The 13,736-nt window shown below is 38.5% G+C and overlaps 1 protein-coding gene across 1 annotated transcript in view; it reads left to right on the top strand.

Moving 5' to 3' along the window:
* Positions 1–2,545: 2,545 nt before the first annotated feature.
* The window catches only part of Clpx (caseinolytic mitochondrial matrix peptidase chaperone subunit X), a 39,442-nt gene continuing 28,251 nt past the window's right edge, over positions 2,546–13,736 (top strand). Inside the window, exons 1-3 of the mRNA XM_027925182.3 lie at positions 2,546–2,836; positions 8,693–8,853; positions 9,407–9,524. Of these exons, the coding sequence (XP_027780983.1) occupies positions 2,758–2,836; positions 8,693–8,853; positions 9,407–9,524 (358 nt within the window). The 5' untranslated portion in view covers positions 2,546–2,757. The remainder of the gene's footprint in view (positions 2,837–8,692; positions 8,854–9,406; positions 9,525–13,736) is intronic.

The raw sequence follows: 13,736 nt of genomic DNA, 5'->3' as shown, positions 1-13,736 counted from the left end.
TGACTCTTGGTCACATGGCTGAGGAAAGGTTAACCTAAGTTGTGTACAGCTGACTTTGTTTTGTACTTTCTAGGGCAAAGTTTACACTGTTAATCAGGCAACCCCAGGGACTTCCTTCCTCGACACTCAGTCACTTGCATTAAACCTTGTAAATAAGTTTCTAGAATACTTAGAATACGTCTACCAATACCTCTTTGTCAATTGAAATTTGCTCTGCTTATGTGTAGGATATATGACCATCCCATCCCAGTAAACAAAAACTATGGTTGGGACTCAATCCAAATATTTATGGAATTAGTACTATGGATTCAGTCCGAAGTATATAATGAAGTACCTGCTTTCAAAGAGCTCACCCTTCAGTTGGAAACACAACGCTAAACATACAAAACATCAACACATAAATCAAATCCAATGCTCAGTCATTCTGGGAATAATATATATTATACAACATATAAAGATATTACCACATAATACCACTGGTATATATTTTTATTTTACTTATAGTCCTATCTTTCCCCGTTAGAATGGAAGCTCCATGAGAAAAGGTACATTTTTATTTGCTCAGTTCTATTTGCTCAGCACCTGGTATGTAACTGATGCTCAGTAAATATTTGTTGACTGAATGAAGAAGTCCCTAGAACAGATAGAGAGAAGGCTTCCTGGAGCAGTGGTGTCCCCAACTGGGCTTTGACCTAACTACACTTTTATTCAGCTTGCTTTATAGCCATCTATAGATGTTGGCAAACAATCTCTTCTTTATTTCTATAATGAGAAAGAAATGTGCATACATGTAATTGAAAAAGAGAAGGTGGGGTGGGATGCAAAGAATTTAAATTGGCCCTCCTGGCTCATTCCTGAAAGAAATGTCCCACAATCAATGAATTTCAAACATTGTTTCAAAACAGAAAAACTCTGTTGTCAAACAAAACCCCAAATAAATGGAACAGATAAAAACAGAGATTCTCTGGTTGACTTTGGGATGGTGTGGGGTAGAAGGCAGAGGAGGCCCATCTACTTGATGCCCTCACGATGACAACTGAGCTATATAGCTCCTGCAATATTCTAGTAACACAGTTTGAAAACACTGGATGCAGCTGGGTGTGGTGGTGCATTCTTTAATCCAGCTACTTGGGAGGATGAAGCAGGAGGATCCCAAGTTTGAGGCCAGCCTTAGGAAGACACTGTCTCAAAATAAAAAAGGGCAGAGCACTTGCCTAGCACGTACAAGGCCCTAGGTTCAATCCTCAGTACCACATAAGTAAACAAATGAAAATACTGGGTTAAGGGAACTCTGAAGTCTCTCATCTCTCAAAATTCTTAAGGTAGCTGGGGAATGATCAGGTCTTGCTGAATGAAGGCTTGGGCTCTCTTCTGGTGTTTTCCACTTTAAGCTGAGGAAGTAGCAGGAGTCAGTGCCCCAAAAGAAAAAGAACTGTGTGACCTGGGCCAAGACCAGTGCCCCTTTTCATAGCCAGACCCAGGAAACTAGAAGTCACATTTTTCTTGTGAGACACTGATGAGGGCTAACTGACTTGTATGCCTTCGTGTTGGCCTCAGTTTGAGTCTCTCCACTCCTCTCTCCCCAAAGCTCAGAACTAAAAGCATTCAAGCTCACCTAGCAATTACTCTGGGGTTCAGAGTTGATCAGATTCTTATATACAAGATAAATAATTAGTATGGCACCAGCCTAGATAGAAGACTGGCCTCCTTCATTTCTCACCATCCTCTACCTAGTGCAGCAGGTTGATGTGCTTTAGCTGTCCAGAGTAAGCAGGCCCTACAGACTGCACCCAAAGGGTAATAAAAGAGGGATTAATGAAGAGACTGATTTAAGGGACTTAAGGGTGTGATCAGATTTTTAAAACCTTCGAAAAACTGTAAAGAACTCAAGCACTAGCAACAGCTGAAAGCATTACCAACACTAGGCCTGAAGGAGCAAGAGGTGCTATCACCTTAACAGTTGTGGGAGTGGGAATTAGGTAAAATTACCACGCCCATGCCACTATCAAGGAAAATAAGGATAAGAAGACAAAGAACACAGGATACGGAATCCAGGAGGGAAGGAATTTATGGAATGGCTAAAAGCTGCCAGTTCACTTTGAGTGTGGGGAGCAACGAGGATTGAACTCGGGGCCTCGTGCACGCTCTGCAGAACTCTCTACGGCTGAGCTACACACTCAACGCCGTCCACCCCGCTCCCCAAGCCACCTGCCTTATTTTGACCTTCCCTTCCACCATTGAAAATGACCAGGAGAAGAGCTTAACTACGACAAGTTGAGGCAACTCCTAGCATGGCAGCACTCGGTGTCTCTCTTCAACTCTGGAACGAAGGGGCAGGCGCCAAAACTCCGCGTTGGGACAGTTGGGGCTAGGCGCTTGCCGTAGGGCGCTCATTGGCGCCCAGGTCACCACCCCCTTTCCTCGCCTCACGTTGGTGTCTCACGCACGCACACGCGGCGCGTGCCCACGCCCCCTCCCAGGGCCTAGGACGCAGGCGCGCGCACGCTCCCCGGGCCCGGTAGGCGGGGGGTGGGGGGTGGAGGGAAAGGGAGGGGGTATAAGTGTCTACTGTAGTGAGTAGACAGCGGTGGGAGACGAAGAGCCCGAAGGCCTGGCTGACAGGCGGGTGAACCCTGCACTGGGCCTTGGGCCGGCGGGACAGTTCAGGACCAAGTCAGCGCGCCCCGCGAGTAGGAGCCCGACTGCTGAGATCCAGAGGTCAGCAAGGGGCGAAGCCCCGGCCTAGGCCCAGTAGAGATGTCCAGCTGCGGTGCTTGTACCTGCGGCGCGGCCGCCGCTCGGCTCATCACCACCTCGCTCGCCTCCGCGCAGAGAGGTAATGAAGTAGTCCCATGTCTGAGCCCTCGGTCCTGGGAGCGTGGACCTGAGGCGGGTGGGGACCCTGGGGAGGGCCCGAGGCGTTTCTCACTCGCGGGTTGCGAGTTGTGAGGCGCTCTACTTAGCACCCACCCACACTTTCCCTTGGGATGGGGCTCTCTCTACCAGTCTCTGGAGAAGGTGTTTCTCGAATTTGAAGAAAATCCTTGTGTTCTTGCCTGACCGCTCGCTTTCGGGCCTCCAGAGTTTGGGGTCTGAACTCTGGATGAGGCACAAAAATGCTCCTCTCATTAAAAAGTGTCCTGAGACCCCACTCGGTCCTTTCGGGGGCCGCCGACTATGAAAGCAGCTTCTCTTCCGGAGTCTGGCCGAGTCTCCCTTGGGCTGTCGGGGGCACCGGGAGGGCAAGAGTGAGGGGCTGTCACTTTGGGGTCTCGCGAGGCGCCCAGCTGGACGTCCGGACGCAGGCCGCGCAACACTCGAGGTGTCATTGTGCGGCGGTCAACACCCGGACATAAACAGAGCTCGCAATACTTCCCGGCGCCAGGCAAAACCCGGGGCCCGCAGGAAAGCAGCCGGGGAGATGGGGGAAACTACCGGTGGAATTCTTTTTGGAATATTTGGCCATACCTGCAGTCGTTTGCTGGCTTCCCCGAACTTGAGTCTTGATATCTTTAGAGTGGCTCATGTTTACCTCTCCTCTCTGTTTATCAGGAGCTGCGAAAGAATGGCACTTGAGCCAAGAAATTCCGGAAAAAGAAACCATCTTTCTCTTCCTCAAATCTTTGAGGCTAGAACCTGTTATTGTCACTAACTTCCAGACTAATTCGTCTCGTTTTTTATTTTGTCGGTTTATGATCCTTGGATAAATAAAACTCCCCCTTTCCTAATTTTTTGGTTAATTATAACTTTATTGTTTACTAAATGTCTATCTATCCTGGCAGTTTATTACATAGAGTAATGTGGGCAGAAGCATTTTGTAAAGTGATATATAAATGAATATGAAAGCTATAGTAAAGTATGTTAAATATTTATAAACATTTGAAAATGATGGATGTTTTTAACTTATTTGACATACATTTGTTGAAGGCCTATTATGTGTCAGGACGTTTTGATGCTGGAGGTGGTTGAATAAGTCTTTACCCTCATGTTTAAATGTGGTGGAGTAGACAGTAATAGCATTTCTAGCGTGTATAAAGTATTTCGGTATTCTTTTTGGGCAGGGGCACTATTTTTTTTAGCATAGAAAGCAAGATTTCTTTAAAAGATAGAACAAAGATAGCCCCAGAGCTGCTTTGAAAAAGTTTTTGATCTGTTCTAGTCAGGAGTCCTTGAAAACTATGAATCACAGGACAGGCAATTATTTATTTCAAACCCGTCACTGTTTTTCCTTAAAATTTAAATACATCAACAAGGTAAATCAACACAATGGCTTATTATCTATTTCTGTATCCATTAATATAAGTTGCCAGGGGGTTTTAGAAATACAGAACTATTGTTTTCACTGAAAAGGAGTAAACTAAGCTTCAAATATGAGACAGCACCCAGTATCATAGAATTTAATATTTTTATGAAATGGGCAGATGGTTTACACATTTAAGACTTTCCCAAGCTTTAACTACGTAATTTTTTTTCTCCCTAATGAAGTGGCTATGTTTTCCCTAATGAAGTGGCTGGTTTTAACTCCAGTACAAGTGATCCTACCCCAGCCTCCTGAGTGCTGGGTCTACAGGTGTGCAACACCACATGTGACTGAAATGTTTATTTTTTATTGTAGAAAGTCTCTATATATAGCCTACAAGAAAGGGGACTTAATACCAGGAGGATTGTTTTTATTTGAAATTCTTGGAAAGAGGAAGAGGGGAAAGAGAAAAATCAGGATTAAATTTTATTATTTTTTCTTATACACATTAGAGTTAAGAATTTCTCATCAAAATACTTATAATTTTCTAATGAGATGGTGGGAGAATTCTCAATTCAAAGAGTTAAGAATAGAAGTGGTAATTTCAGAACTTCTGAAATAGTTTCTATTTCCATGGGCCTACCAAGCTATACTTAAAATTTTTCAAATGATAGTTTGAAAGCTTAGTAATTTGTTGTATTTGATACTGGATCTGTTTTCTTTTCCTGATGAGCTATGTATACCAAATTTAATGTGTTTTTCTGCACTATTCTCTTTGAATATGAAAGCTATAGTAAAGTAGAAATTTAAAAATTTTTTGCTAGTGTTTTCCAGTTGTGATGTATATTTAATATATTTTGCATATATGAGATCACATTGCATTCCAAATATGTGCATTAAGAAATGCTTAATTCCATTTAAAAACTTTTTGAATGACAATGCTTGGTCTGAATTTGGCTATTTTAAGACTAGAAATGTAGGGTGTAAGTGAAGAACTTAAGTATGTTAGCGTATATAATTTTCATAATAGTTACGGAATGGACCTATCTTGAAACTTTTAGCTAGATTTTGTTTTGTTGGTACGTTATAATTGTACATCATAGTGGGAGTCAATGTGACATATTTATGCATGCATCTAATATAATTTGATCAATTTCACTCCCCCAGATACCTCCTCTACTGGCCTTCTTTTTTATTGTTATTATTATCATTATTGTTGTTTTTGTGGTACTGAGGATTGAACCCAGGGCTTTGTGCATGCTAGGCAAACATCCTTGTGAGCTATATGCCTAGCCCCTATTATTATTTTTTTAATTAGTGCATTATAGTTATACATAAAAGCGGGATTCATTGTGATATAGTCATATATATGTGGACGTAGCATAATTTGGTCAATTTTGTTCCTCAGATATTCCCTTTGCTCTCTCCTTCCCTTTCAATCTTCCTTTACTTTATTGGTCTTTTGATTTTTAGTGAGATCCTTTTTTATTCCTTCTTTTTTTTTTTCCTCTGTAGCTTCTGCACGTGAGATAAAATATTCACCCTTGATTTTCTGAGTCTAGCTTATTTCACATTTGAGCTAGATTTTAATTTTCTCTCTTTCCACTCTAATATAATACAAATTAAATAAGGCAAACTGAATAAACGAGGGAGCATCTTTATTTCTGGCATTGTAAAAGACCCTCCACCTCCTGCAGGGCTTGGAATTGAATCCAGAGTCTCTCACAAAACTTTTTTTGGTACTGGGAATTGAACTAGGGGTGCTGAACCACTGAGCCATATCCTGGCCCTTTTTGTGTTTAATTTTGAGACCAGGTCTTGCTAAGTTGCTTAGGGTCTTGCTAAATTGCTGAGGCTGGTTTCAAACGTGTGATCCTTCTGTTTCAGTCTCCCTAGCCTCTGGGATTACAGGTGGGTGCCAGTGTGTCTGGTTTCTACAAAAGTTTTTTTAAGATTTCTCTGGCTGGGGGTGTGACTTGGTGGCAGAGCACTTGCCTAGCATGTATGGGGGCCAGGTTCAATCCCTGACTCTACACACACACACACACACAAAAAAAAACAAGGTCAAAGATTTTTCTTGGGTAGCAGAATGTCTTTAATGAAAATCCATCAAACATTTAAAAAAAAATCTTTTTTTTTTAGCTACTGATGGATCTTTATTTATATGCAGTGCTGAGAATCAAACCCAGGGCCTCACACATGCTAGGCAAGCGCTCTACCACCGAGCCACAACTCCAGCCCCCCATCAAACATTTTTAAACGTGAGGAAAGATATTACTTTATTAAAAATATTCAGAGCTCCCGAAACAATAGTTTGAGCATAAAATGGAAATTTGAGATTAATAAATGGGGAAAATTGGGCTGGGATTGTGGCTCAGTGGTGGAGCGCTCGCCTATCACATGCGAGGCCTTGGGTTCGATCTTCAGCACCACATAAAAAAATAAAGGTATTGTGTCCAATTACAATCAAAAAATAAATATTAAAAAAAAATGGGAAAAAACATCTGTTAAGTTGCTGTTATTATTTTTGAGTTATTGTTGAAAAAAATTTTTTCAATTTGTGTTAGAAATTAGAGACCATTTTGTTTTTGTTTTGTGATACTGGGGGGTTGAACCCAGGGGTGTGCTCTACCACTGAGTTACATCTCCGACCCTTCTTTATTTTTTTATTCTAAGATAGGGTCTCACAAAGTTACTCAAACTTGTGATCCTCCTGTCTCAGCCTCCTGAGTAGTTGGGATTACAGGCATGTGCCACTGTGCCCAGCCAAAGACCAAGTTTTTGAGCAAGAATTTAACTTGATTTACTATTTCACCAACTGTTACACACTTGCACTAAAATAGATGGTAATTTTTAATTCTTTCACACTATTTCTAAAACATTTATGTATTTAAGATTAATCATTTTTATGTTTTTGGAGACTCCTTAGTTCAAGAGTCAAGTATAAAATTGAGTAAACTACCCTTCTACTTCTATTTTTTAATAGCCCTAAATTGGGTGTGCCTAATTCTAATACTTATTTTTAAAAGCAGTTGTCCTGAAACTCAGAAAGCTTTATCTGCATGACAGAAGTTTTGTAAATAGTTTAACTTTTAACTGGCTTTTATCATTGTTGCCAAGTAGTGTTGCAAAATATACTTTACAAAAATACTTACCTTTTTTGGCTTTCAGGGGTTCTTTACCTGAAGTTCATGGTTCCCAAGGGGTCTATGAACAGGATTCAGAGATTTTGTGAACTTTGTTTTCAGTAGTCTCTAACTGAAATATAGTATTTCCTTCAATTATGAATATAGCAACAAATCACAGTAGTCTTAGAAGTATTTGTGAATTTGTCATTAGTCAAAATCTCAAGTATTTTCATATCACATTATAGTCGCTGATATCTCAAAATATTGTTTGTACTTTTTATTACTTCAAAATCATAGTAGTTATTAAAAGAACTATTAGAGCTTATTTAATTTTGTAAATAAAGAAGCATATTTTAAGTTCTTTTTTTCTTCCAGTGGTGCTAAGGACCTAACCCAGGGCCTTGTGCATGCTAATCACTGAGCCATATTCCTAGTCCAAAAAAATAATTTGATAAGTACTTCAGTATAATTAATTTCTTTTGTTCTATACTTTATGCATTTAAAAAACATTATTCTGGAAAGAGATCAATCCAAAGGCTACATCATACTTCCAAAGAGATTCATGGCACAAAAAGGATTAAAACTCCCAGATTAGTTTGCTCAATGCTTTATATTGAAATATTTCATTAATATGGATGCTTTAATGAATAGTACATTAAACTGTTTTTCCTCCAATTAAGTACATTCACAATGTTGTACAGCCATCACCATAACTCTTTTCTTGTAAAACTAAAGCTCTATAACCATTGATACAATAACTTTCAGTTCTTCCAGTCCCCAACAGCCACCATTCCTTTTGCTATTTCTATAACTTTGACCAGTAAGTACCTCATAAGTGGAATAACACATAATTTTTAAAAAGAATAATTGAAATTTGTTTACTTTGTCTTATATATTACCCCCATGTAATCAAAGACACAGACAGCTGTTGCTCTCACATGCTTATTTATATAAAAATATAGGGCACAAATGGTCTTTTAATAAAACCTCCAGGTAAAGCAGATGTTGAACTCCTTTCACATTTTAAAAGAGCCACACATTGTTATACAAAGGTGGGGGGTGTCTTACCTCACTTTGAAAGGATGGAACCAGAAACAATTTCTTTGCTTACTAAGAGTCTTTCAGAGGCTATGGCCTGGTTGTTTTTTGAGAGGACTTTGGTCTCTGATGGTATCACTCACTGTTTTCTTTATTAGCATGTACTATTGCTGTGAAAACTAACTTTTCTGCCTCTTTTATGCTCAAGGACTTTTGTTTCCAGGGGATTTATTACGGCATGTCAATATTTGGTTAGGTAAACTGATAGATTTCCTTTTATTTTCAGGTATTTCATGTAGTCGCATTCACGTACCAGTTTTAGGAAGGTTTGGGACCTTTGAAACTCAGATTCTGCGCCGAGCTCCTCTAAGAACCTTTTCAGAAACACCAGCATACTTTGCCTCAAAAGATGGGACAAATAAAGATGGCTCTGGAGATGGAAATAAGGTAATTGTTTTATTTTTATTGAAAACCATGTAAATTTTTTTTTCCCCCTGTAGTGGTAGAGTCTGAACCCAGGGCTTTGGGCATGTTGGGAAAGTGCTGTACTGTGGAACAACATCCATAGCCCCATTTCCCCCTCATTTAATAGTTAAATATAATAATAGTACTGTATAACCTCTGGGTTTATATTGCCTTGTAGAAGAAGCTGCATAACTCTTCTACTTTTACTGTCAGTGTCAATAACTGTCTGAAATACAATTTTCCTCTATTGCTTATTGAGTCATCGAAAGAAAACTCTTTATTATACATGGTTGCACATACTGGGTAAAAAAAAAAAAAAACAACAGATTAATACACGTGTTTTGATTTTTGTGGTAAATAGCTTTTTTGATAACTAATGATAGTAAGGATATAACTATGCTGATAATTCCATTCTAGGAATTGTAAAAATTATAAGATTAATTATAAGCTACATCACTTATATTTAAGGTATATATAAAATGATTGCCTGAAACTAATAATCTGACAATCTTTTTTCCTCCTCCACAAACATTAGAAGTCGGTGAGTGAGGGCAGCAGTAAAAAATCAGGCTCTGGGAATTCTGGGAAAGGTGGAAACCAGCTGCGCTGTCCTAAATGTGGTGACTTATGTACACATGTAGAGACCTTTGTGTGTAAGTATTACTTCTAATGTTTTTCTTTTCCCCTTCTTTTTTTTTTTAATATTTTTTAGTTATTGATGGACCTTTATTTTACTTGCTTATTTATATGTGTGCTAGGAATTGAACCCAGTGCCTCACACATATGAGGCAAGTGCTTTACCACTGAGCTACAACTCCAGCCTCTCCCTTCCTTTTAAGTCATTAGATATATAGAAATATATACATTATATATACCAAAGTTATTTTGCTCCTGAGCTTAGGTGATTCTCTAAATGTTCACCAGATACTAAAACTCACTAGTGCTTTTAGTACTTTGTGTTGTGGTATAAGAATTTAAGAAAGGGCTGGGGATGTGGCTTAAGCGGTAGTGCGCTTGCTTGGCATGCGTGCGGCCCGGGTTCGATCCTCAGCACCACATATAAACAAAGATGTTGTGTTCGCCAAAAAACTGAAAAATAAATATTAAAATTCTCTCTCTGTCTCTCTAAGAGAGGGATGGAGACCTAGACCTTTCTCTCTGGGAGCATATTCCTTCCTCCCTCTCTTCCTTTCTCTTTAAAAAAAAAAAAAAAAAAAAGAATTTAAGAAAAATATTTGTTTCTTGTTAGGTGTGATGCTGCCTGCCTGTAATCCCAGCAACTGGGCAGGCTGAGATAAGAAGATTGCAACCTCAAGACCAGCCTCAGCAACTTAGTGAGACCCTGTCTCAAAATGGAAATAAAAAAGGCTGGGGCTGGGTGTGGTGGCGCATGCCTGTAATCCCAGGGGCTTGGGAGGCTGCGGCAGCAGGATTGTGAGTTCAAAGCCAGCCTCAGCAAAAGCAACACATTAAGCAACTCAGTGAGACCCTGTCTCTAAATAAAATACAAAATTTTACAACTCCAGCCCAACTACAACTGCAGCCCATCTTACTCTATATTTATTATAACATTTTTCAAATACAGCTAGGGATGTGGCTCGTGGTCAAGTGCCCCTGAGTTAAATCCCTGGTACCACCACCACCCCTGCCCCCATTAAAAAAAAAAGGACTGGGGATGGAGCTCAGTGATAAAACACCTCTAGGTTCAATCCCAGTACCCCTCCAAATCTTTATTTTGATTCTGTGTATTATTTTAAATTTGGATTTTTTTTAGTGTTCATGTATGCAATCATTGAGTTATAGGAAAACCAAGACTTACTCTATATTTATTTTAGTAAATGTTTATTTTTTAGTTGTAGTTGGACACAATACTTTTATTTATTTTTATGTGGTGCTGAGGATCGAACCCAGGGTCTTGCATGTGCTAGGCAAGTACTCTCCTGCTGAGCTACAACTCCAGCCCAACTTACTCTATATTTATTATAACATTTTTCAAATAACTATTAAACATTTCATTAACTAAAAGATCAGTCATTCAAATATTAAGGTAATTTCCTTCTCTGAACTCTCTAGAGGAGTAAGCCCTTAATTCTAGGAAGTGTCAGATATTTATTAATGATTCACTCAAGAGAAGGGAGAGATCAACTATTCAACTTTTGCTGTTAGTGTCTGAAATACAAAGGTGCTAGTACAGATATTTTTCTGTTTGTTTATTTATTTATTGGTATTAGGGATTGAACCCAAGGGTGCTTAACCACTGAGCCACATCTCCAGCTCTTTTTATTTTTTATTTTGAGACAGGGTCTTGCTAAGTTGTTTGGAGCTTGCTAAGTTGCTGAGCTGACTTTTGAATCCGCGATCCTCCTGCCTCAGCCTCCCAAGCCACTGGGATGACAGGCGTGTGTCACCATGGCTGGCAGATGTTTTCTTTAGTCTATCAAATAATCAATTAACTCATTGCCGTATGGTTTAGAATTGAAGTAATGACTCAAGGGTAAATTACACTGTGCGACTATGTCAGCTTTCTGTACGGTTCATTGGTTAAAAAAAAAAAAGTCGATGGCTGGGTTTGGTAGGACTCTCACTTTTTGTGATTAGCTAGAGAAGATTCTCCATGTTGTAACCCTAATATTGAGGCTTTAATTACCATTTCACATTTACCATTAGTATTAATTGACCACCATATGAAAGAGTACTATACATAGCATGTTTTTACAGTTTTGAACCCGCCCCCCCCCCTTTTTTTTTTCTTTTTTGTGGTGCTGGGGATTGAATCCATGGCCTTGAGCATGCTAATCGAGTATTCTGCTGCTAAACAAAATCCCCAGTCCCAGTTTTGGAAAGACTTTTAAAGTGATTCCATTTCATAGCTGGAGTAACAGAGATCTTTGTGGTTTTTGCCTGGCAAAACAGAAAAAGCAGTCTGAATGATTTAATTTGGATTGCCATATACAATGAAAGTGGTAGAACCAAATGATAAAAGTTTCTAAAAAAAAAAAAAAAATTGATGTGAGGGTCTGGGGATATAGCTCAGTAAGTAGAGTGCTTGCCTTGCATGCATAAGGCCCTGGGTTCAGTTCCCAGCAACACACACACACAAAATGTGATATACTACAATTCTAGAATCTGAGAATTGCTCAGTTTATTTATTGGAACAATTTCATGTATATTTTAATCAGGAAATAATTTCTTTTCTTCTTTTTTCAGGGAACAAGTTCAGTCTTTATAGACCCAAAGAATAATTTCTTAGAGTAGAAGGGAAAGAGGCTAAATTTAGTAAATGCCAAGAAAGAGACTAAATTTAGTAAATGCAACATATATAATTTTATCTTGCAACCTCACTTTTCTTAAGCCAGAAAATATCTTCATTTTTATAAATGAAGAAGCTGAGGCTTTAGTTCACATAGCAGTGAAAATTTGCTTTTCAGAAGTTTCTACCCCATACATTCTTACCAACTGAAGATTCTTTAGAGGTAAACTAGCTCCTCTTGGGATTAAATATTTCTCTTTTATAAAAGTTTTCAAAACTTGCCAGTTTTTAATTAACCACCGTGGGTAACTTTTAAACAGAGATTTCAAGGCTTCTTCCCTAGAGATTAAGATTCTGTAGATGTTGAGAGGGGTCCTCAAATCTGTGTTTAACAGTCAGACCAAGGGTGGAAACACTACTTTACTATAATCAATTCAAAGCTGAGGCTTATTTCCTTTGGGAATTCTAATTGGAGGTGGGGACTTGGAAGTAGAAAATATGAAAGAAAAGAGTAAAAAGAAGAGTTTGCACTTATACATAATTTACCAAGCAAACAACTGTTGAGTCATAACTGCCAGGCTCAGAAAATACAGATGACTATCACCGTCTCCTCTCCTTGGAGCTTTACTTACAGGCCTTGGAGTATAACAAACCTTTCTTCTCTTGTTTTTGCCTACCCACAATAAAAAATCTCTTCAGAATGTGTCTTTTTTGAATGCCAAGGACCTGTGTGTACACATTAAAACTTGTGTGTACACATTAAAACCTGTGTCATCTTCATCCTAAAGAGTTTTGTTTGGTCTCAGGTTATTTTGTTTAAATCTTCACTTATATACTAGTAAGTATGTAAACATCTTTTTTCTTGCTTTTTGGTCACTTGTAATTCCTTTGTGAATGGCTCATTTAGGTAATTGTTCATTTAAAAATTTTTTTCAGGGGCTGGAGCTGTAGTTCAGTGGTAGAGCGCCTGCCTTGCACATGTGAGGCACTGGATTCAATCCTCAGCACCACATAAAAATAAATAAAAATATTGTGTCCATCTACAACTAAAAAAAATTTAAAAAATTTTTTTTTCATTATTTTAAATTACTTAAATACATATATATATAATCTCCTTTTAAAAAATTAGACATTATAGATAAAGTTAAGGTTTTGGAAATATATCTTTATTGAACATAATGCTTTTTGAAAAAATATAAGTGGTCTGTTTTTCATATATTTTGCAAATTGCTTCTCTTCACTAAAAGCAATGTTTTGTCTTTCTGGAATTCTTTTAGGCAAACTTCTTATTAAAGAGATACATTCTCTATAGTATCTTAAGCAGCAATTAATTTATGCCTTCTTAAGAGAGGTTCATATCGTATTTGTAATCCCTTCATATATTGACATCAGATAATACTTTTTTTTTTTGTGGTGGTGGGATTTGAACACAGGGCCTTATACATGCAAGGCAAGCAGTCTACCAACTGAGCTATATCCCCAGACCCCCTAAAAGCAATGTTTTGAGAATAATATATATTAATACATGTAGGCTTCATTCTTTCACTTTTAAGATTTTTAATTCATTTACATATGATACAATTCATCATTTTAAAACATACAGTTCAGTGACTAA

Source organism: Marmota flaviventris, chromosome 2, assembly GCF_047511675.1.
Source record: "Marmota flaviventris isolate mMarFla1 chromosome 2, mMarFla1.hap1, whole genome shotgun sequence".
Classification (NCBI taxonomy): Eukaryota; Metazoa; Chordata; class Mammalia; order Rodentia; family Sciuridae; genus Marmota; species Marmota flaviventris.
The sequence above is the reverse complement of the archived record's forward strand: the minus strand, read 5'-3'. Positions and strand labels throughout refer to the sequence as shown.